The sequence below is a fragment of the Phacochoerus africanus genome, chromosome 7 (assembly GCF_016906955.1).
Source record: "Phacochoerus africanus isolate WHEZ1 chromosome 7, ROS_Pafr_v1, whole genome shotgun sequence".
Lineage (NCBI taxonomy): Eukaryota > Metazoa > Chordata > Mammalia > Artiodactyla > Suidae > Phacochoerus > Phacochoerus africanus.
In genome coordinates, this window is record NC_062550.1 from 71,493,151 (window position 1) to 71,518,267 (window position 25,117).

Sequence of the window (25,117 nt, forward strand, 5' to 3'; positions counted from 1 at the left end):
GATTGCTATAAGGTGAGGCGCATTATCAGTGAATTTATGAGCACTGTGAGTTGTTCTGTTTAGTAGTAAGACCGCAGATATGTATCAAAGAACATCTTGTCATTGCTTCTGGGGAAATAACATGTTTGTTTCTGTTTATAAGGTCCTTTGCTCTCTTTCCTTGATTATTACCTAGTTCTGGATTTTATTTTATTTTTTCTTTTTTAGGACTGCACCTGTGGCATATGGAAGTTCCCAGGCTAGAGGTCGAATCAGAGCTGCAGCTGACAGCCAATGCCACAGCCACAGCCACACCAGATCCGAGGGGCATCTTTGACCTACACCACAGCTCACAGCAACAGCAGATCCTTAACTCACTGAGCAAGGCCAGGGATCGAACCCAGATCCTTGTGGATAATAGTCGGATTTGTAACCCACCTAGCCTCAACAGGAATTCCCTAGTTCTGGGTTTTAGTTTGAGATTCTGTATTCCAAATAGAGGTCAATGACAAATCGCATTTATTCCCAGAATAACTAGTGGAACTTTCAAAGTGTAATACAAAAAAAATAATTTAGCTAGGCAAAACGTCATTTAAATCTCTTGTTTATCAAAATATTTGTATAATTTGTAATGTACCAAGAGCTTCTAAATTTAAAAATTGGGTGAAGTATCTTTTCATGATTGGTTTGGATTAGCCCAAATTTCCTTCAAGGACTTTATTGATAATTTCCCATATATGTGAGACATTTTCCAGCACCATATACAGGAGGCAGATGGCAAAAATAACCTAAAGTATAGTGATTGTCAGCACAGCTATAACAGGAAGACAAAGAAAAAGAGGTGAGATTAATGGCAAGAATGGTCACTGCTACACACCACAGGATGAGGCTGAGCAGGAAGCAGAGAATATAGCAAGTTATCGCCCTCCTCACAGGCTCCAAACTTATTCTTCCCCTTGAACTTACCACTGTGATGATCCCTGGACCTGGAGCCAGTCAATGGGAACTTCTAAACATCTCCCATTTCCCTCTTCCTATTTCCATCAATTCACCCTTCTTTAGGCCTTTTCCCTCATAGGAATTATCACTATAGCCTCCCAGATCTCTCTTTTTTTTTAGGGCTACACCCACAGCATATGGAGGTTCCCAGGCTAGGGGTTGAATCAGAGCTACGCCACAGCCACAGCAACCACCAGATCCGAGCTGAGTCTTCAACCTACCCCACAGCTTACAGCAACACTGGATCCTTAACCCACAGTGTGAGGCTGGGGATTGAACCTGTGGCCTCATTGTTCCTAGTTGGATTCGTTTCCACTGCGCCACGACGGTAATTCCCCTCCCAGATCTTTAAACACGGGTTATTTATTGATCCTCTGCCGCCAGAGTGATTTTTAAAAATTATCAATCTGATGTGGAGTGGTTTCAAGAGAGGAATAGAAATTGGTAAAGGGGGAGTTCCTGTTGTGGCTCAGTGATTAATGAGTCTGACTAAGATCCATGAGGACAACAGGTTCCATCCCTGGCCTTTCTCTGTGGGTTAAAGATCCGGTGTTACCATGAGCTGTGGTGTAGGTTGCAGATGCGGCTTGGATCCCATGTTGCTGTGGTTGTGGTGTAGGCCAGCAGCTACAGCTCCGATTCAACCCCTAGCCTGGGAACCTCCAAATGCTGCAGGTGCGGTCCCCTTACTGAGGTCCTTGCTACAGCAGGGGGGGAGTGAAAACAAACAACAGCTTCCCTTGCTTGCTCCATAAGGTGGGGTGAGCTGCTTCCTTATATGGGGCAAAGGTAGGAGCAAGTGCAGGGGTTGGGCCAGAGGGTGACTTTGGCGGTCTGCCAACCCCTCTGGTGTGCACAGGAGCAGGCCTAGCATCCTGATTTTGCTCTTGGCTCTTGAAAAGTGACAGCCTCGGAGTTCCCATTGTGGCTCAGTGGTTAATGAATCTGACTAGCATCCATGAGGATGCAGGTTCAATCCCTGGCCTCGATCAGTGGGTTGGGGATCCAGCATTGCTGTGAGCTGTGGTGTAGGCCGCAGTGGCGTAGGGTGGCAGCTGTAGCTCCAATTCAACCCCTAGCCTGGGAACCTCCATGTGCCACAGGTGTGGCCCTAAAAAGACAAAAAAAGAAAAAAAATAGAAGTGGCAGTTGCATTTTAGGTTTTTTTTTTTTTATCTTCTTGCCCATAATTTTCCCCAACTGCATGTATGGCAGTTATTTTTAGTATCTTATAGTTTCTTTGTATTTTGTTCCTCAAAGAGATGTTTGTCCAGGTTCATGCACTGCAGCCACTGTAGCCAAGGTCTTGGGTCCCAGGACCCAAGTCCCATCCTGATTCATAAGGTATCAGCTCACCCTCCCTCAGGGAACTAGAAAGAGAACCTTTTACTCGTTTTTGTTTCTTGTGCTGCAGCTCGAGCCCCAATAAAGCCTTGCCTGAATTTTTCATTTGGTCCCATCAATTTCTATTGATTAAAAAGTCCAAGAACCCAGGTTGGTAACAATATGATCAGTCCAGAGTGTGCTTAAACAAAAAACATACAAAAATCTCCTTTCATAGAATGGAAGAAAAGGAAAAAATTTGAGGCAAAAATGCCATTTAGAAACCTGTTTAAGTAGCCCAAGTTAGGGGTAATGAGACCCAGAGTGGAAATAAATAGGAAGATATAAATTTGAGAACCAGTAGGAAGATGAGATCACCATGATTTGGTTTTAAATCAATGGAGGGGCCAAAAGAGAAAAACTACTGCGTCAAAGTACCTGCGAAAATCGTGATGTAACTAACAGAAAAATCAAAGTGGGAAGAAAAGTAGGTTTATAAGATGGCAAGTTTGTTTTGAACATCCTCAGGTCTTAGATCACTGAAGAGTCTACGCTCTTCCATAGAAGTAGCTGCAGCTCTGAGACTAAAATGCCTTTCCGCCTCCCTCTACAACTCACTTTTCTGCAAAGATGAGACCGCAATTGGTCTTTGAACGAATATGATTAAAGACAGTTTCTCGCATCTCTCAGGAAAATGAGGTAGTGTCTGCTATTGATAAAAACAGCATTTATATACATAATCCTCTGTAGAAACTGATCCAGAAGCCACCAGGGCATTGAAGGAGAAACCATCTTCTTAGACTTTTCACCTTCTTGAGATAAGCTTGTTCATGGCCACTCATAATAATCCTGTAGTTATGCAGTGACTTTCTGCATCACTTTTCATGAAAACAAAGTATGTGAGTAAGCCTAAACTGAGCCAGAACTAGAGTGTCTGACGCCGAACATCACACCACCACTACTGGGATTACACGAGTAGCAACCCGGCCACCTTCTCCCCCGAGGGAGCTGGGTGCCGAGGACTACATTTCCCGGCGACTTCTGCGGGGCAAGGCGCGCGAGGGAGGGCGGGAAGGGGGCGGGCCTCTGTGGACTAGCTTTCCTATTGGTGTACAATCCTGAGGGCCATGTAAACCTGCGGCCGATTGGACGCGTCCGTGCCCGCTCGGTGGCGCCGCGACGCCTCCGGATTTGACTAGTTTTTCGGTTGGGTTCTTGCTGTCCGCGGCTCAGTGAGGCGTGAGTAGAGTTCCGGGTTTCGGGACTCTGGGATCAGCGAAGGGGACTTGGGCGGAAAACCGGGTGAGGAGAAGTAGCTGCGGGAGTAGTGCGAAGGAGAGGGGTGTGAGCCTGAAAGGGTTCACGGGAGGCCCGGGCCGGAGCGAACAGTTAGCATCTGCAGGAGAGGTGGGGTTCTGGCGCTACTGGGGATCAAGACAGAGCGCCTGGGGGAAAGGAGTATGGAATGTCGGTCCCCCACCTCTCTGCCGATCCCAGCCTCACTCCCGTTTGTAAAGTTGAGGGGTGGAGTTCCCTGGTGGCTCAGCGGGTTAAGGATCCTGCGTTGTCACTGCTGTGGCATGGGTTTGATCTCTGGCCCGGGAACTTCCCATGCCGGGGGCGCGGCCAAAATAATAATAATGATAACAATAATAAAATGAAATAGAGGAGTAACAAAATTGCTTCACAGAGTAATGGGGTAAATAAATGTCAAATGCTAAACAGATGTTAGTTGTAAGTAGACAAGAGATGAATATTCATACTTGAACAAGGGTATCACAGGGATAGAGGAATAGATGTTAGCCAAAACCCTGTAATTTCTCTGTGAACAAGGGCATCTTTCTTTCCAGAGATAGATTGTTCCTGTGTGAAGGGAACATACACCATCACAGGAGAGGTGGTAGGCACAAAGAACTCTACTGTGTTAACTTTTGGAGAATTACAAATTCAGTTCTTGGAGTTCCCCTCATGGCTCAGGGGAAATGAATCTGGCTAATATCCATGAAGACGCAGGTTTGATCCCTGGCCTGGCTCAGTGGGTTAAAGATACAGTGTTGCCAGTGAGCTGTGGTGTAGGTCGCAGACACAGCTCAGATCTGTTGTTGCTGAGGCTGTGGTGTAGGCCAGCAGCTGTAGCTCTGATTCCACTCCTAGCCTGGGAGCCTCCATATGCATCTGGCGTGGCCCTAAAAAGACAAAAAACAAATAAGAAAACCCAAATGCAGTTCTTCTGAAATTAGATCATTTTGTTTACAGAAACTGAAAGAAGAGATGAAGGAGGTAGTATTTGAGTTTTCATGTGCAGATTGGATTTCGTTTAGTGAAATTGTGCGTGTGGAAGGAACTGTGTTCCAGCTGCAGGGACCTCATGAGCAAAGGCCTGGAGGCAATGGTGTCTGGAAACCAAAGATATATTAGGGGAGTAGAGGGAAGTAGGTAGGAGAGATAGGTTTGGTCCTTAAATAAAAAGCCATGATGTTTAAGATGAGTTTGATTTAGTGCGTTAGACTATGAGGAGCAACGTATGAATCTTTCTAGAAGATGGTTCATGGGAAAAATGGGGTGGATAGAACAGTTAAGCCATTGTTGTAGGGTGGGTAAGAAGATGTGGAGATCCTGAATTAACATGGCCATTGTCAGAATGTACTGGATTTTCATATGGTTGGATGAGAGGGTCAAGAGGAATACTGAAGTTATGAATTTAAATTTTCAGGTCCATGTTGCTTGGAAGATGGGGAATTAGTAACTAAACCAGAGTCAGAAGAGCGTGTGTGGATGATAAAGATGATGTATTTGCTTTGGGAGGTATTAGCTTTGAGGTGCTAAAAAAATATGACTTGAATTTTTTTTTTTTTTTTTTGGTGGGGTAGGGGTCTTTTTACGGCTGAACCTGTGGCATATGGAAGTTCCCAGGCTAGGGGTTAAATCGGAGCTGTAGCTTCCAGCCTATACCGCAGCCACAGCAATGTAACATCTGAGCCGTGTCTGTGATCTACATCACAGCTCACGGCAAAGCCAGATCCTTAACCCAGTAAGTAGTGCCAGGGATCGAATCTGCATCCTCACAGAGACAACATCAGTCAGGTTCTTAACCTGCTGAGCCACAACAGGAACTTCCAAGAATGTAGTATTCTTTAAAATAGTTCCAAATTCTAAAATCCTATTAAGGCATTCTTCCTTATTATTATTTTCAAACAAAATCAGAACAACATTTAATATATCAGTAGGCAAGTGCAGAAAAGCCTTTGTACGAAGGTTTTCTGCAACAAATTTATGTGCAAAACAAATTTACAATCCTTTTGCTGAAATTACAAGAGGGGGAGATGCAGAAAAGTTTCTAATAACCAACAGAAATTAAGTGGAAATTAAGGTAGAGGACCCATCATGCTAAATTTAAGGTAAATACAAAGCTGTTGGTATTATCTTTATTAGTCACTCAACAGGTTAAAGATCCGGGGTTGCTGCAAGCTGGTTTGCAGATGTGTTTTGTATCCTGTGTTGCTATGGCTGTGGTGCAGGCTGAAGCTGCAGCTCCTATTTGACCCTGGCTGGCCCAGGAACTTCCGTATGCCACAGGTGTGAAAAAGGAAAAAAAAAGAATACTGTATTCTAAAACCTCACGTTCTGATGATGCTGGGGAGGAACTGGTCTGTGCATCCTATACTAATTTTTCTGCTCCTGACACCTTGTTCTGAATTTTTGTATATTTGACAGGTGTGAAAGGACAGCATGAACTTTACCCCAACGCAATCCCCTGTCTACAGAAAGTAAGACGTTTATTTATTTATTTACTTATTTGTCTTTTTAGGGCCGCACCCATAGCATATGGAGATTGCCAGGCTAGAGGTCAAATCAAGAGCTGCAGCTGCTGGCCTGCGCCACAGCCACAGCAGTGCCAGATCTGAACCACCTCTGTGACCTACGCCACAGCTCATGGCAACACTGGATCTTTAACCCACTGAGTGAGGCCAGGGATCGAACCCCATCCTCATGGATACTAGTCGGGTTTGTTACTGCTGAGCCACAACAGTAACTCCCAGTAAAACATTTATTTATTTTTGTGTTGTTGAGATAAAGAACCCAGGCTTCTGTCACCTTAGTGCGTTGTTGGCTTAGGAACTAGAAAGGTTTACCCATTAACCAATTTCCCAGGGTTGTTACAAGGCAATACCTTTTCAAAACATGAAACTACGTACAGTAATATTTCTATCATGAACTTTTAATGATTGAGAAAATACTGTTTTTTGTTTGTTTGTTTTCCTTTTTCAGCCATACCCATGGCCTACAGAAGTTCCCAGGCCAGGGTGGAACCCATGCCACAGCAGTGACAAGGTTGGATCCTTAACCCACTGCACTGGCTGGGCAATGCCTCAGAGACAAGCAGGCTCATTAACCCAGTGTGCCACATCAGGAACTTCACTGTATTTTCTTCATGCTGACTAGAAGTAAATTTTAGTATCTTTTCTATACATGCTCACTTATTAAAAGTGCTGCGCATAACCTTCATTAACTATAATTCTGGGCTTCTGGTATAAAGTTTCTCTATATTTTATTTCCTTGCTTTTTAGGGCTGTACCTGTGGCACATGGAGGTTCCCAGGCTAGGGGCGAATCAGAGCTGTAGCCACTGGCCTATATACCACAGCCACAGCAATGCCTGATCTGAGCCACATCTGGGACCTACACCACATCTCATGGCAACACCATATCCTTAACCCACTGAGTGAGGCCAGGAATCAAATCTGTGTCCTCATGGATCCTGGTCAGATTCATTTCTGCTGAGCCATGAGGGAAATTCCTAAAGTTTCTCTGTTCTGCTATTTTGTTGTTGTAAATTATAGGCATTTAGCCAAAGTGAATTAATTCTCACATGAGGATTTGTCCACTTCTGCATCATTTGTTTTCTGACTTTCATTGTTTTTAGCTTAAGTCTCATCTTTGTTACAAGGAGACAAAAAGCAGCTTTGGATTACCATTTGATCTTGGCTGGTCTTAGATCCTGTAGTTCAGGTCTCTGATGATAGAAGTTAGGATCTGATTGATTATGTGGTTGCTAACTACGCTCTATTTTCTAATCCTGAGTCTTATAGTTATCATTCCTAGAGTTCCCATTGTGGCTCAGTGGGTTAAGGATCTGGCATTGCTGTAGGTTGCAGATGTGGCTCAGATCTGGTGTTGCCGTGATTGGAATGTAGGCCTCAGCTGCAGTCTGATTCAGCCCCTGACCAGGAACTTCCATATGCTGCAGGTACAGCCATAAAAAGAAAAGGGGGAAAAAAAGTATGTATTTATCATTCCCTTCCTTGATAGTTTTGCCATTTACATACATATTTCCAAAAATAAACTATTTCATTTGGTAAGTTCTAACTTTCAATAAATGATAATATCTTCTGTATGTGCATCTACATACAATTTTCCCATTTAATATTGTTTGGATGATTCATTTATATTCATACATGTGTCTCTAATTCATAGTTTCTATAACTCTGAGAATATTCCATTGAATGAATATACTATGGTTTATCCATTATCCTATTGAACAAATATTTGGAAGGTTTACTGTTTTTGTAATTACAAATGATGTTACTATGGGAGTTCCTGTTGTGGCTCAGCAGTAACAAACCCAACAACCTGTATCCATTAGGTTGCAGGTTCCATCCCTGGTCTCACTCAGTGGGTTAAGGATCCGGTGTTGCTATGATCTGTGATGTAGGTCACAAACACAGCTTAGCTCCTGAGTTGCCGTGACTGTGGTGCAGGCCTGTAGCTACAGCTCCGATTTGACCCCTAGCCTGGGAACTTGTATATGCTGCAGATGCAGCCCTAAAAAGCAAAAAAAAAAAAAAAACCATAAAGTCACTGTGAACACTTTTGTGTGTGTCACCTTGTGTGTATGTGCAGATAGAAGAAATTGCAGTTTTACTAGATTCTGCCAGTTTACGCTCCATGGTTTCACCAAATCTCACAGTGTGCAAGTGTTCGTGTTGCTGTTTATCTTACCAAATTTTCTGACTATCACTGATCGTAGTTACACTTTTTTTTTTAATGATCTTTTTACTCTCTAACTTGTGTTTTGAATCCAGCTTTAAACTTTTAACCTGGAAAGCAGTTCATGAGATTATTCACAAACCTGTAATGTCAAACTTTCCAAGGTTTGTGGGTACCTTAATTATAAGCGCTTTGAGAACATTAACCTTTTCTTGTTTAAGAAACTGTAAGGTCTCATAAACATTCAGACAGTTTAATGAACGTGTCCTTTCTAATCTCACACAGGCTGGCAACTGTCTCCAAGCATGAGGCTGCCAGTGGCATCAGCAGCCCCACCAGGTGGAAGGGGGTATCTTTCTCTGATTCCGTGCAGTCAACTCCCTTGCCTTCTGTCAAAGATCGTCTGGCTGTCCTCTGCCCTTCTCAGGAGCTTTTGGAATATTATCAAAAGAAGATGTCTGAGTGCGAGGCAGAAAACGAGGGCCTGTTGCAAAAGTTGGAGCTCTACAAGGAAGCCTGCGAAGGGCAGGTGAGAAGGGGATGTGTTTGTCCTCCTGGGTGCTGAGCGAGCCTGTCCGATGCTGAGAAGGCTTGTGGGTGTCAGCCGGTGTCACAGCACATGTCAATATTCTCCTTTGAGCCTCTTCTACCCGCCTTTTGGGGCCCTCGTTGGATAAGATGCCTCAAATGGCTCCATCTCTAAAATCTTAACTCAGCCTCTCTTCTGCCTCTGATTCTTTCTTTCCCTTATGCCCGGCTTCACTTTAGTGTGACCTCCACAGCTTCTTGCCTTTTCAGTTTTCTAAGTGTTGCCTGTCACCTTCTGGCCCCATATCCTCCCTTCTGACTGAACCCCACCAGCTTCACTTCAGTAATTGCTCTCCTGCTTGCATGTGACCCCTGCTTGTTCTGTTTCACTTGCACAGCAAAAGCACTACCTGCAGCTTAATGCGGATCTCCACCACCTATCTCCTGGTGCAGGCTCTCTCAGCCTTGGCCTTGCCAACACGAGGCTGGATAACTCCTGGTTGTGAGACTGTCCTGTGCACTGTAGGATAGCTGGCAATATCCCTGGCCTCTGCTCATGAGATACCAGTAGCAAACTCTCATCCCCATCTCCGGCCCAAGTTGTGCCAGTCAGACATGCTTCCAGATGTTGCAACGTGTCTCCTGGGGGCCTAGGGAGAACCCACTGTCCTGGAAAGGTCATAGCTCATCACAGAATGAATTCATGAGAAGCAAGTCCTCTGTTCCCGCAGTCACTACCCACCTGTAGTCAGATTCCTGTCCCCTTCCCTCCATCCCTCCACACCTGTGCCCTGCCTTTGCTGCTCCCCTCCAGCCTGGAGGCCCCCCCCCCCCATCAGGCAGCCTTGCTTCCCAGGTCACCAAGGAAATGCTGGCGTCCTGTCCATCCACACACAACTGACGTGTGAATATCCATTTTCCTCCTTACTGCTCTGGGGACAAGAGTCAGGCTGAAGTGATCCAGCGCTTTCTCTGGTCCCACCCCTTTTTCCCTCCTAAGACACCTTGCCTCATCATCTTGCCTCTTTGTGTTCTGCTTTTAGCCTCTCGCTTGACATTGGCTTTTTCTCTTCAGGGTATGGACATATTTGAGTCTTTCCCAGTGAAAGAGAAAGTCATGCTTTTCCTGTCTTAGGTGGAGGTGCTTCTTCCCCAGCCGCCCTTCCAGAAGAGTTTGACTTCCTCACCTGCCTGCAACTCCTGACTGCAGTTGGGTCTTGTCCCCACAGCTTCTCTGGGCTCTAGGACCCATTGCCAAAATTCTCTTTTTTTTTTCCTTTGGCCTTGGCAGTGTTTGTCACTATTGATGTCTACTCTCCAAAAACTCTTCTCTGACCTTGATTCCAGTGTCATTTTTCTTTGCTGTGTCTGTCTTACCTCTATGACCAGTTCTTCTCTGTCTCCGTTGACAGCTCTCTTTCTTTAGTCTTAAATGTCAAAGTTCTTTCTGATTCCACCGTAAATGATCTCGTTTTATCCATGCGTTGTACCACCACCTATGGGACGATGCCATCCAGATAACTAAGGCTCACTTTTCTCCTGAGCCCCAAGTTGATCGGTCTGTATCTGAGCAAATCCCCCTTCTCCTTCCTCCTTCTCCTGCCCCTGCACACACACACACACACACACAGGCCACTGCCCTTTCCTTCCCTCCGTTCCTGTCTCTTAACTTTTCCTTTATTCTGTATCCTAGTAAAGGGTGTCATTGCCTACAATTCTGCCCAGCTCTCCATTCAAACATTTGGTAAGACCTGTTGATTCTGCTTCCTAAATTTTGCTGATTCCCTCCAATCACTTCATCACCACCATTGCTGCCACACTGTTGGGACTCCATTTCATCTCACTTAAACTGACTATACTGTCCCCGCCTCCAGTCTCATTGTTTCTACTCATGATACTCAAGTGCTTGTGGTCATCCACTGGTTCTACACTTATTACTCTCTTTCCTCTTTCTTCTTTTTGGCCACACTCACAGCATGCAGACGTTCCTGGGCCAGGGATCGAACCCATGCCACAGCAGTGACAGCGCTGGATCCTTAAGCATTAGGCCACCAGGAAACACCTCACTCTCTTTCCTGAGAGTGCTGCCATCCCTCCACTTGTCCCTAATAGTCATCCTTTCAAGTTTCAACTTTCTGCTGGTGGGCTCTGACTTCCCAAACAGGCTCCAGAGGTTTTTGCTGCTGCGCTTCCCCTTCTACCATTTCACCAGGCGTGCTCTTCTATTAAATAATTATTTCATTTTAGGAGTTCCTTTTGTGGCACAGTGGAAACGAATCCAACTAGGAACCATGAGGTTGCAGGTTTGATCCCTGGCCTTGCTCAGTGGGTTAAGGATCTGGCATTGCCATGAGCTATGGTGTAGGTCTGGCTTTGCTGTGGCTGTGGCATAGGCCGGCAGCTGTAGCTCCAATTAGACCCCTAGCCTGGGAACCTCCATATGCCCTGGGTGCAGCCCTAAAAAAAAAGCAAAACAATGATAATAATAATTTCATTTTAATTGTTGGCATGTCTTTGTCCTCACACAATTCTTCAGCTCTGTTGGCAGGAATCATACCTTTTCATCTTTATATCCATAATTTCATAACAATGCTTATAACCTAGAAAGCATTTTAGAAAAAAAGTGTGAAGAGAACACATGGATCACATGGCATCCTGGATTCTATAAAAGGAGGTGTGAGGAGTTCCCGTTGTGGCTCAGCAGTTAAGAACCCAACATAGTGTCCATGAGGATGCGAGTTCAATCTCTGGCCTTGCTCAGTGGGTTAAGGATCTGGTGTTGCCGCAAGCTGTAGCATAGGTTGCAGGTGCAGCTCGGATCTGTTGTTGCTATGGCTGTGGTGTAGGCTGGCAGCTGCAGCTCTGACTTGACCCCTGGCCTTGGAACTTCCATATGCCACAGGTACAGCCTTTTAAAAAAAAGATGTGAGAGCTCTGATGTCACATGCAAATATCATGCTCACCTTGTCACGTTAAACTTGTCTATATGTCTGTTTATACTTGGACCCCATATTGTCCACTAAGTGATATTGCTACATGAGCTGACTCCACCACATCCAATAGTAGTGATAACCGCTATGAAGCCCAGTATCTTTTCAGCTGCCTTTTCTTTTCCAGCATAAACTAGAATGGGACTTGCAGCAGAGGGAGGAAGAGATTGCTGAGCTGCAGAAAGCCCTAAGTGACATGCAGGTCTGCCTCTTCCAAGAGCGGGAACATGTCTTACGCCTCTATTCGGAAAATGACCGCCTGAGAATCAGGTATCGAGTGGGAAAAGGGAGGTCACACTAAATAAGGCACACTTTTCTGTGGTCTTTAGGCTGTATTGCCTGGAAACGGGCTCTGAGATGGAGATGTGCCTGCATGGTGGCCAGTAGGAAAGCTCTAAGGACGAACAGCTATTCTTTGGGTTATTTGGGTTGAGGGAGAATTCGGACTGTGATGTGGAGTCCATCAAGGTAGCAGGGGCTTTAGCTGACCCCACAGGGAGCTCTGAGTCAGGTCTAACCCCACAGCCTGGGTGCAGGCTGCCACAGAAGATGAGGAATAAGCTTGGGACAGGCAGTTCCCTTCAGGGCAGTTCCTGAAGAAGGACTCATCTCCTCAGGGATGGGCTTCTTGGTTCTGAAAGTGGCATCTGAGTAGCGTTCCATAGTATCTGCTACTTTTTTTTTTTTTGTCTTTTTGCTATTTCTTTGGGCCGCTTCCGCGGCATATGGAGGTTCCCATGCTAGGGGTCCAATCGGAGCTGTAGCCACCGGCCTACGCCAGAGCCACAGCAACTCGGGATCCGAGCTGCGTCTGCAACCTACACCACAGCTCACAGCAACGCCGGATCGTTAACCCACTGAGCAAGGGCAGGGACCGAACCCGCAAGCTCATGGTTCCTAGTCGGATTCGTTAACCACTGCGCCACGACGGGAACTCCTGCTACTTTTTTTTTAATTGTGGTGAAATATACTTACCATTTCAATCTTCTTTTTTTTATCTTTTTAGGGCCACAACGTGCGCCATATGGAAGTTCCCAGGATAGGGGTGGAATTGGAGCTGCAACTGCCAGCCTATGCCAGAGCCGCAGCAACGCCAGATCCAAGCCATGTCTGTGACCTACACCACAGCTCATGGCAATACCGGATCCTTAACCCACTGAGCAAGGCCAGGGATTGAATCTGCATCCTCATGGATACCAGTTGGGTTCATTTCCACTGAGCCACAATAGGAAATCCCATTTTAATCATTTTTAAGTGTTGCAGTTCAGCATCATGAAGCATATTCACATTAATGTATAGCCGCACCACTGTCCTTCTCCAGAACTCTTCATTATCCCATCTAGAAGCTCTGTACCCATTAAACACTCTCCATACCCCCTCCCCCGAGCTCCTAGGAACCACAGTTCTATTTCCTGCCCCTATGTATTGGACTATTCTAGGCCTCATAAGTGGAGTCATACAGTATTTGACCTTTTGTGTCTGGTTTATTACACTTATCAGACTTTTCAAGGTTCATCCATGTTGTACAACATATATGTCAGAATTTCACTCCTTTTTAAGGCCAAATAATATTTCGTTGTACATCTGTACTATCCATATTTTGTTTATCCATTCATCTGTTGGTGGACATTTGAGTTTTGACCTTCTAGCTATGGTGAATAACACTGCTTTGGAAGTGGGTGTGCAAATATCTGTTCAAGTTCCTATTTTCAGTCTTTTCATGTATGTACCCAAAAGTGGAATCACTGGATCTTTTGCTAATTCTATGTCTAATTTTTTTGAGGAACCGCCATAGAGTGGTTGCACCATTTTACATTCCTGCCAGCATTGCATAAAAGGGTTCCAATTTCTTCATAAGCACACCAGCATTTGTTTTCTGTTTTTTAGTAATAGCTATCCAGATGGGTGTGAAGTAGTATCTCATTGTCATTTTGATTTGCATTGCCCTAATGTTTAGTGATGATGAGGGTTTTTTGAGTGCTTATTGGTTATTTGTATATTTTCCTTAAAGAATGGTCTGTTTCAGCCCTTTGCCCATTTTTTATTTTTTATTTTTATTTTTTGGTCTTTTTAGGGCTGTACCCACAGCATATGAAAGTTCCCAGGCTAGGGGTCAAATTGGAACTCTAGCTGCCATCCTATGCCACAGGCACAGCAATGCAAGATCCGAGCCAGTGTCTGTGACCTACACCACAGCTCACAGCAACACCGGATCCTTAACCTACTGAGCAAAGCCAGGGATCAAACCTGCATCCTCATGGTTACTAGTCAGATTTGTTTCCTCTGAGCCACGACGGAAACTCCTGTCCATTTTTGAAAGAGGTTGTTTTTTGCTGTTAGTTTTAGGCGTTCTCATTACATTCTGGATAAGTGATTGCAAATGTTTTTCTCCCATTCTGAGGGTTGCCATTTTACTTATTTATTTATTTAGTCTTTTTAGGGCCACACCCACAACACATGGAAGGTCCTGGGCTAGGGGTTTATTCAGGGCTGTAGCTGCAGCATGTGCCACAGCAACACCAGATCAAGCTGCATCTGCAACCTATGCCACAGCTTGTGACAATACCAGATCCTTAACCCACTGAGCAAGACCAGGGATTGAACCCACATCCTCATGGATCCAGGTAGGGTTCTTAACTTGCTGAGCCACAATGGGGACTCTCATTCTACTCTTTTTAGAAAAGTTCTTATTGAAATAAAGTTGACTTACAATGTTGTGACCATTTTACTCTTTTCCTAATGTTTTTTGATGCACAAAAGTTTTTAATTTTCACATGATCCAATTTGTGGGCTTTTTTTTCTTTTTTGTCTTTTTTTTTGTCTTTCCTGGGGCCGCACACGCAGCATATGGAAGTTCAATTGGAGCTACAGCTGCTGGCCTACACCACAGCCACAGCAACTACGCTAGATCCTTAACCCACTGAGCAAGGCCAGGGATGGAACCCGAGACCTCATGGTTCCTAGTCAGATTTGTTTCCACTGTGCTGTGGCAGGAACTCCCTTGATTACTGTAGTTTTGTAGTAAGTTTTGAAATCAAGAAGTGTGAGTCATCCAAATTCATTCTTTTTCAAGATTGTTTTGACTATTTAAAGTCTCCTGAGGTTGCATATGAATTTTAGTGTGCATTTTTCTATTTCTATAAAAAACACTGTTGAGATTTTTATAAGAATTGCACTGAAACTATAGATTGCTTTGGGTAATATGGACATCTTAATATTATATCTTCCAATCTGTGGACACAGGATATCTTGCTACTTATTTATCTCTGATTTCCTTCAGCATTGTTTTCAGTGTACAAGTCTTTCCTTTGTTAATTGCCGAGTATTTTATTTTTTGATGCTGTTGTACATCAAATTCTTTTCTTAGTTTCCTTTTTTGATTGTTCATTGCCAGTATATAGAAATGCGTGTTGAATTTGTGTTATGCTCTTTTGTTATATTCACTCACTAGTTCTAAGTTTTTTTTATTTTTGTGTTTTGAGGAAGGAAGCCTTAGTGTTTTCTGTGTATAAGATTGTGTCATCTAGGAGTTCCCGTTGTGGCGCAGTGGTTAACAAATCTGACTAGGAACCATGAGGTTGCAGGTTCAGTCCCTGACCTTGCTCAGTGGGTTAACGATCCGGCATTGCCATGAGCCATGGTGTAGATTGCAGTTGTGGCTCGGATCCCATGTTGCTGTGGCACTGGCGTAGACCAGCAGCTATAGCTCTGATTAGACCCCTAGCCTGGGAACCTCCACGTGCTGCGAGAGCAGCCTAGAAAAGGCAGAAAGACAAAAAAAAAAAAAAAAGATTGTGTCATCTAGAACAAAGACAGTTCTGGTTCTTGCTTTCCAATTTGAGTGTCTTTTCTTTCGTTTTCTTGCCAGTTACTCTGGCTAGGATTTCCAATACTGTGTTGAATAGAAATTGCAAAAGTGGGCATTATTGTTTTGTTCTTTGTCTCAAAAGAGAACTTTCAGTCTTTTGCCATTGGGTGTGTGGGTTTTTCATATGTGGCTTTTTATTATGCAGAAGTTGTTTCCTTCTATTTCTATTTTCTTTTTCTTTTCGGCTTTTTAGGGCTGCACCCACGTCATATGGAAATTCCCAGGCTAGGAGTTGAATGGAGCTGCAGCCACCAGCCTACACCACAGCCACAGCAACACAGAATCTGACCTACACCACAGCTCACAACAGAGTTGGATCCTTAACCCACTGAGTGAGGCCAGGAATCCTTAACCCACTGCATCCTCATGGATCCTATTCAGGTTCATTACTACTGAGCCACGATGGGAACTCCTGAAGTTTTTTTTTTCTTTTAATTATTTTATTATAGCTGATTTACATTGTTCTGTCAAATTTCTGCTATATAGCAAAGTGACCCAGTTATACATCTATACACAGTCTCTCAAATTATATTTCATCATGCTCCATCACAAGTGATTGGACATTGTTCCCTGTGCTATATATAGTAGGACCTCATTGCTCATCCATTCTTTTTTTTTCTTTTTCTTTCTTTTTTTTTTTTTTAAGGGCAGCACCTGCAGTTTATAGAAGTTCCCAGGCTAGGTTTTGAATCAGAGCTGCCGCTGCTGGCCTATGCCACAGCCACAGCAACACTAGATTGAGCCGCATCTGTGAACTGTGCTGCACCTTGGAGCAACACTGGATCCTTAACCCACTGAGCGAGGCCAGGGATCAAACCTGCATTCTCATGGATACTAGTGGGGCTTGTTTCCCCTGAGCCACAACAGGAACTCCACCTATCCATTCTTTATTTTTTTATTTTATTTTATTTTCTTTTTCTTTTTTATTTTCCCACTGTACAGCAAGGGGGTCAGGTTATCCTTACATGTATACATTACAATTACATTTTTCCCCCAGCCTTTCTTCTGTTGCAACATGAGTATCTAGACAAAGTTCTCAATGCTATTCAGCAGGATCTCCTTGTAAATCTATTCTAAGTTGTGACTGATAACCCCAAGCTCCCGATCCCTCCCACTCCCTCCCCCTCCCATCAGGCAGCCACAAGTCTTTTCTCCAAGTCCATGATTTTCTTTTCTGAGGAGATGTTCTTTTGTGCTGGATATTAGATTCCAGTTATAAGTGATATCATATGGTATTTGTCTTTGTCTTTCTGGCTCATTTCACTCAGTATGAGATTCTCTAGCTCCATCCATGTTGCTGCAAATGGCATTATGTCATTCTTTTTATGGCTGAGTAGTATTCCATTGTGTATATATACCACATCTTCCGAATCCAATCCTCTGTCGATGGACATTTGGGTTGTTTCCATGTCCTGGCTATTGTGAATAGTGCTGCAATGAATATGCGGGTGCACGTGTCTCTTTTAAGTAGAGTTTTGTCCGGATAGATGCCCAAGAGTGGGATTGCGGGGTCATATGGAAGTTCTATGTATAGATTTCTAAGGTATCTCCAAACTGTTCTCCATAGTGGCTGTAGCAGTTTACATTCCCACCAACAGTGCAGGAGGGTTCCCTTTTCTCCACAGCCCCTCCAGCACTTGTTATTTGTGGATTTATTAATGATGGCCATTCTGACTGGTGTGAGGTGATATCTCATGTAGTTTTGATTTGCATTTCTCTTATAATCAGCGATGTTGAGCATTTTTTCATGTGTTTGTTGGCCATCTGTATATCTTCTTTGGAGAACAGTCTATTCAGGTCTTTTGCCCATTTTTCCATTGATTGATTGGCTTTTTTGCTGCTGGGTTGTATAAGTTGTTTATATATTCTAGAGATTAAGCCCTTGTCGGTTGCATCATTTGAAACTATTTTCTCCCATTCTGTAAGTTGTCTTTTTGTTTTCTTTTAGGTTTCCTTTGCTGTGCAAAAGCTTTTCAGTTTGATGAGGTCCCATGGGTTTATTTTTTGCTCTAATTTCGATTGCTTTGGGAGACTGACCTGAGAAAATATTCATGATGTTGATGTCAGAGAGTGTTTTGCCTATGTTTTCTTCTAGGAGTTGGATGGTGTCCTGTCGTATATTTAAGTCTTTCAGCCATTTGGAGTTTATTTTTGTGCATTGTGTGAGGGTGTGTTCTTGTTTCATTGCTTTACATGCAGCTGTCCAGGTTTCCCAGCAATGCTTGCTGAATAGACTTTCTTTTTCCCATTTGATGTTCTTGCCTCCCTTGTCAAAGATTAATTGGCCATAGGTGTCAGGGTTTATTTCCGGGTTCTCTATTCTGTTCCATTGGTCGGTCTGTCTGTTTTGATAGCAGTACCACACTGTTTTGATGACTGTGGCTTTGTAGTATTTCTTGAAGTCTGGGAGAGTTATGCCTCCTGCTTGGTTTTTGTTTCTCAGGATTGCTTTGGCGATTCTGGGTCTTTTGTTGTTCCATATAAATGTTTGGATTGTTTGTTCCAGTTCTGTGAAAAATGTCATGGGTAATTTGATAGGGATTGCATTGAAACTGTAGATTGCTTTGGGTAGTATGGCCATTTTTACAATATTGATTTTCCCAATCCAGGAACATGGAATATCTTTCCATTTCTTTACATCTTCTTTGATTTCTTTGATGAAAGTTTTATAGTTCTCGGCATATAGGTCCTTTACCTCCTTGGTCAGGTGTATTCCGAGGTATTTGATTTTGTGAGGTGCAATTTTAAAAGGTATTGTATTTTTGTATTGCTTTTCTAATATTTCATTGCTGGTATACAGAAATGCAACTGACTTCTGAATGTTAATCTTATATCCTGCTACTTTGCTGAATTTCTTAATCAGTTCAAGTAGTTTTGGGGTTGAGTCCTTAGGGTTTTCTATGTATAGTATCATGTCATCTGCCTACAGTGACAGTTTGATCTCTTCTCTTCCTATATGGATGCCTTTTATTTCTTTGGTTTGTCTAATTGCTGTGGCTAGGACTTCCAAAACTATGTAGAAGAGCAGTGGTGAGAGTGGGCATCCCTGTCTTGTTCCAGATTTGAGTGAGAAGGCTTTCAGTTTTTCCCCATTGAGTATTATATTTGCTGTGGGTTTATCATAAATGGCTTTGATTATATTCAGGAATGTTCCCTCTATACCCACTTTGGCGAGGGTCTTGATCATGAATGGATGTTGGACTTTGTCAAATGCTTTTTCTGCATTTGACAAAGATGCATTTGAGATGATCATATGATTTTTGACTTTTTTTTTTGTTAATGTGGTATATGATGCTGATTGATTTGCGTATGTTGAACCATCCTTGTGAACCTGGGATGAACCCAACCTGGTCATGGTGTATAATTTTTTTGATATGTTGTTGGATTCGGTTGGCTAAGATTTTGTTGAGAATTTTTGCATCTATATTCATCAATGATATTGGCCGATAGTTTTCTTTTTTGGTGGTATCTCTGTCTGGTTTTGGAATGAGGGTGATGGTGGCATCATAGAATGTCTTTGGGAGTATTCCTTCTTCTTCAACCTTTTGAAAGAGTTTAAGGAGGATGGGCACCAACTCCTCTTTATATGTTTGATAGAATTCACCTGTGAAGCCATCTGGTCCTGGACTTTTCTTTGTAGGGAGTGATTTTATGACCTCTTCAATTTCATTTCTAGTGGTTGGTCTGTTCAGTTGGTCTGTTTCTACTTGATTCAGTTTTGGCAGGCTGTAAGATTCTAGAAAATTGTCCATTTCTTCCAGATTGTCAAACTTGTTGCCATATAGTTGTTCATAGTATTCTCTTATGGTTTTTTGTATTTCTGCTGTATCCGTTGTGATTTCTCCTTTTTCATTTATAATTTTGGTTATTTGGGTTCTTTCTCTCCTCTTTTTAGTGAGTCTGGCCAGGGGTTTGTCAATTTTGTTCACCTTTTCAAAGAACCAGCTCTTGGTTTTATTAATTTTCTCTATTGTTTTTTGAGTCTCTATTTTATTGATTTCTTCTTTGATCTTTATAATTTCCTTCCTAATGCTGACTTTAGGCCTTTTTTGTTCTTCTTTTTCTAATTCATTTAGGTGGAGGGTTAAGTTGTCAATTTGGGATCTTTCTTCTTTTTTGAGAAAGGCCTGTATTGCTATAAATTTCCCTCTGAGCACTGCTTTCGCAGCATCCCATAGATTTTGAGAGGTTGTGTCTTCATTATCATTTGTTTCAAGGTAGTTTTTAATTTCCTTCTTGATTTCCTCATTGACCCATTGGTTTTTTAGTAGCATGTTGTTTAGTCTCCATGCAGTAGGTTTTTTCTCTTTCCTTTTCCCATGGTTGATTTCTAATTTCATGGCATTGTGGTCAGAGAAGATACTTGAGATAATTTCTGTGCTCCTAAATTTATTGAGATTCGCTTTGTGTCCCAATATGTGGTCGATTCTTGAGAATGTTCCATGAGCATTTGAGAAGAAGGTGTATTCTGCTTTTTTTGGATGTAGTGTCCTGAAGATATCAGTTAAGTCTAACTTTTCTATTGTTTCCTTTAGGATCTCTGTTGCTTTATTGGTTTTCTGTCTAGAGGATCTGTCCATTGATGTAAGGGGGGTATTAAGGTCTCCTACTATGATTGTATTCTCATCAATATCTCCCTTTATGTCTGTTAATATTTGTTGTATGTATCTGGGTGCTCCTGTATTTGGGGCATATATGTTGACGATAGTAACATCCTCTCCATGGATGGATCCCTTAATCATTAAGTAGTGTACTTTTTTGTCTTTCTTTATGTCTTTTGTTTTAAAGTCTATTTTGTCTGATATGTGTTGCGACTCCTGCTTTTCTGTCTTGTCTATTGGCGTGAAATATTTTTCCCCACCCTTTCACTTTCAATCTATATGTATCTTTTGTCCTAAGGTGAGTTTCTTGTAGGCAGCATATTGAAGGTTTTTGCCTTTTTATCCACTCAGCCACTCTGTGTCTTTTGATTGGGGCGTTCAGTCCATTGACATTTAAGGTGATAATTGATAGATGATTATTTATTGCCATTTGAACGTCGTGTTCCAGTTGATTCTATGGTTCTCCATTCTTCCTTTTTTCTTTCTTTTTCTTTTTTTTTGTTTGGATGGTCTCCTGTTATTATCTGCTTGAGTGTTTGTTTTTTGTTGTTTTTTCATTTTTTGCAAATGCAATATTTGGTTTTGGCTTGTGGTTGCCCTGTTTTTTAAGTATGCTAACCCCTTCCCATAATTGTGTGTTTTAGCCTGATGGTCCTGTAAGTTCAAACACTTCATTACTATATTAAAATTAAGAAGAGAAACATACAAACAAACAAAAAGGGTTATTTACTTCCTAACATCCCTTGCCCACATTTTATGGTTTTGATGACTCTTTTTTATTTTTTTCTTTTTAATTTTATTTTGTTTGAGGCCTGTTCATGATTAAATCTGTATGCTGGCTTATTTGAGTGACTGCTCTCTGATTGCGGTTTCCTCAGTCCTAGTTCTTCCTCTTCTTCTTTTTCTTTTTCTTTTTTTTCCTTCCCTTTCCTTCCTTTCTTTTTGGTTTAGAGAAGCCCTTTCAATATTTCCTTTAACCTGGGTTTTGTGTTGCAGTATTCTTTAAGTTTTTGTTTGTTGGAAAAAATTTTTATTTCCCCTTCTATTTTAAATGATATTCTTGCTGGATAGAGTATTCTAGGTTGCATATTTTTTCCTTTTAGCACTTTAAATATCTCTTGCCATTCCCTCCTGGCCTGTAGTGTTTCTGTAGAGAAGTCAGCTGATATTCTTATGGGGGTTCCCTTGTAGGTAACATTCTGTTTTTCTCTTGCTGCCTTTAGGATCCTCTCTTTATCACTAACTTTTGCCATTTTTATTATGATGTGTCTTGCTGTGGGTCTATTTGGGTTCAGTTTGTTTGGGGCCCTCTGTGCTTCTTGTATCTTGAACCCAGCATCCTTTAGATTTGGGAAGTTTCCAGCGATAATTTCTTCAAATATATTTTCCATCCCCTTATCTTTTTCTACTCCTTCTGGAATTCCTATTATGCGTAGATTGGCCCGCTTTATATTATCCCATAGGTCTCTTATATTGCTTTCCAGTTTTTTGATTTGGTTTTCTGTCTGTTGACTGGATTGAGTGATTTCTATTATTCTATCTTCCATATCACTGATTCGTTCTTCTGCATTATTCATTCTGGTTTTTACTGTCCTTAGTTCCGTTTGCATCTCTGCCAATGAATGTTCTAGTTTTTCTTGGCTCCTCCTTATATGTTCTAGTTCCTTTCTGAGGGTATCTGCATTACTGTTCATATCTTCTCTTAATTTCTTCAGTATTTTCACTATTTCTCTTTTGAACTCCAGGTCTGTCCGACTGCAGAGATCTGTTTCATTGTTGACTGTTTTAGGTGAGTTCTCCTGTTGGTTTGACTGGGGGTGGTTTCTGTGCATCTTCATCTTGCTTGTTGTTTTCTTTCTCCTGAGGGAGTTGTACTCTCTGTTTTCGGGCAGTGTTTGCCTTGTCACTGCCGTGGAATATTTCCTGAGGGCTGGCGTTGTTGGTCAGTCTTTTTTGAGGCAGTGTGGCTTTTCTGGAGTGTTGATGGTGCTAACAGTGTTTCTTTGAAGCAAAGGAGGGCTTCCTGAGGGCAGACAGCACTGGGAGGTCCACACCACAATGGTAGCAGATTTCACTTGGTCATGCAGAGCTTGCTCTGGTGTTTTTAGGCTGTGGGGTTCTTGCAGGGGGTTGGCGGTGTTGGGCAGCTGTTCCTCAGGAGTGCAGCACCCCCTGGGGGCTGGAGCAGCTATCTGGGTCACTGAGAACCTAAGAGGCTCTTCCCTAGGGCAGCCCAACTCAGAAGGACGGCCTGAGAATGTAGGCGGATCTTTTCACAGTCTGGCCAAGCTTGTTGCAGCTTTTCTGGGCTGCAGGGGCTCTTCTAGGGGGCTGGTGGTGCTGAGCAGCTATTCCGCAGGAGTGGGGCACCCCCTAGGGGCTTGGGCGGGTAGCAGGGCCACTGGAAACCCAAGAGGCTCCTCCCCGGGGCAGCCCGACTCAGAAAGACCGTCTGAGATCTTTTCCCGGCTCGGCCGAGCTTGTTGCAGCTTTTCTGGGCTGCAGGGGGTCCTGCCTGGAGCTGGCAGTCCTATGCAGCTGATCCACTAGGGCACCCCCCTGGGGGCTTGGGCGGGTAGCAGGGCCGTTGGAAACCGAAGAGGCTCCTCCCCGGGGCAGCCCGACTCAGAAAAATCATCCGAGAATTAGGCAGATCTATTCACGGCCTGGCTAGGCTTGTTCTAGCTTTTCTGGGCTGCAGGCCTTTTCTTGGGGGCTGGTGGTGTTTGGTGCTACTCTGCGGAAGTGTAGCCCCTCCAAAGGGCAAGCAGACCTGTGCAGGGACAGCCCCTGCGGTGGTAGGCTTCAGGCAATTATTGAGGCCAGCCCTCCTGGATGGCAGGCAGCCCCAGGTTCGGCGAGAGCACAGGGGGTGGCAGGGGTGGGGGGAGGGGATGCACTGGGAAGCACAGCTTTCAGCTAGCTAGCGGGCCTGTAAGCTTGCTGTGGCGTGGGGGGTATTCTATGGGGACCCACCCCTTCTTCTCTCCCCTCCCCAGCACAGGCGCAGACCAGGCTCTTTTCCCAGGTTCCCTCTGATGCGGCTTTCCACTTCCCCGCCCCTAGAGTATTGCTCCCTTCCTCTGCGACAGCTTTGTTTTCTAGTCTCCCAGGCAGTCTCTGCCCCCTCAAATGGTTTCTAGACCTCCCAAGCAGTTTCCGCTCTGCCCCGCCCCCCCAGCCCGGGGACTAACCTCTGGAGCCTAGGTCTCAGTGCCCAGCCCCCATCCAGGTGTCCCCCGGCCCCCCCTCGGCGACCAGCGTTCAGAGGCGAGGTCTTGGTGCCCAGCCCCCACCTAGGCATCCCCCAGCCCTTTCTCGGGGACCAACCTTTGGAGGCGAGGTCTCGGTGCCCAGCCCCCACCCAGGCGTCTCAATTTTTGGTGACTGTGCCCGTAGTTCAGATGGTCCGTTCGGTTCTTGATCGGCTTTTCCGTACTCCAACTTACTGCTACACTCTTCTCTGCATCTGGAGATTCCTCCGGTTCGTTTGATCTTTCCCCTGTGTAGGTGACTTTCCAGGGTGCAGGATCCCTTTCTCTTCTGCAGTTCCCTTTCGGGAGCGCCCGTCCCGCTCGGATTCACCGTCTCTCACTCTCCTCTTTTCTCCCGTTCTGCCCCGTAATGTCACGAACTTCTTGCCGTTATTGGAGTTTAGGTTCTTCTGCCAGCGATTGGTTGCTGTTCTGTGCGAGTCATTTATTCTGTAGATGTGCTTTTTTTTGTTGTGTTTGTGGGAGAGGGCGAGCGTGTCCCCCTACTCCTCCGCCATCTTGTCCTCTCTCCACCTATCCATTCTTAATGTAACAGTTTGCATCTATTAACCCCAAACTCCCAGTCTATCTCACTTCCTCTGCCTTGGCAACCACAGGTCTGCTGTCCATGTCTGTGAGTCTTTTTGTTCTATAGAGAGGATCATCTGTGCTATATTTTATTTTATTTTTTATTTTTTATTTTATTTTTTTGTCTTTTTGCTATTTCTTTGGGCCCCTCCCACGGCATATGGAGGTTCCCAGGCTAGGGGTCGAATCGGAGCTGTAGCCACCAGCCTATGCCAGAGCCACAGCAACGCAGGATCCGAGCCGTGTCTGCGACCTATACCACAGCTCACGGCAACGCCAGATCGTTAACCCACTGAGCAAGGGCAGGGACCGAACCCGCAACCTCATGGTTCCTAGTCGAATTCGTTAACCCCTGCGCCACGATGGGAACTCCATGTGCTATATTTTAAATTCCACATGTAAGTGGTATATGGTATCTGTCTATTATCAACTTACTTCACTTAGTATAAGAATCTCTAGTTCCATCCACATTGCTACAAAGGGTATTATTTTATTCTTTTTTGTGGCTGAGTAGTATTCCATTGTGTATAGTAGCACATCTTAATTCATTCATTTCTTGACGGACATTTAGGTTGTTTCCATGTCTTGGCTATTGCAAATAGTGCTTCAGTGAACTTAGGGGTGCATGTACCTTTTTGAATGAAAGTTTTATCTGGATATATGCCCAAGAGTGGAATTACTGGATCGTATGATACTTCTATATTTAGTTTTCTGAGGAACCACCATACTGTTTGGTTGGAAGTTTTTTGATTACTGATTCAATCTCCTTAATAGTTTCAGCCTTGGCCCAATGCGGAGTTCTTTCACCTCTGGGCTACACTGAAAGCTCTCCTTCCATGTCACAATACATGGGTCAGAGCAGTATTCCAAAGTATGGAAAAGTTGTCTCCAGAAGCTGAAGAGCTCTTCAGGCATTACACTTCCTTCTTGGTGGTGGTAGGTGTGAGATACAATCATTTGTCCTTTTTTTTAAAGGGAGTGTCCTGGCATGCCTGAATTG

At 43.7% G+C, this 25,117-nt stretch overlaps 1 protein-coding gene across 5 annotated transcripts in view; it reads left to right on the top strand.

Moving 5' to 3' along the window:
• The first annotated feature begins 3,450 nt into the window (after nt 1-3,450).
• Nucleotides 3,451-25,117, top strand: part of CCDC77 (coiled-coil domain containing 77) — a 37,535-nt gene continuing 15,868 nt past the window's right edge. The window contains exons 1-4 of one of the 5 annotated variants that reach the window (XM_047787850.1): nt 3,452-3,603; nt 6,016-6,068; nt 8,574-8,817; nt 11,934-12,076. In XM_047787850.1, the coding sequence (XP_047643806.1) occupies nt 6,031-6,068; nt 8,574-8,817; nt 11,934-12,076 (425 nt within the window). In that variant the 5' untranslated portion in view covers nt 3,452-3,603; nt 6,016-6,030. Of the gene's footprint in view, nt 3,604-6,015; nt 6,069-8,573; nt 8,818-11,933; nt 12,077-25,117 lie in introns of all 5 variants that reach the window. The other 4 variants (XM_047787851.1, XM_047787852.1, XM_047787853.1 and 1 more) reach the window with 4 other exon arrangements.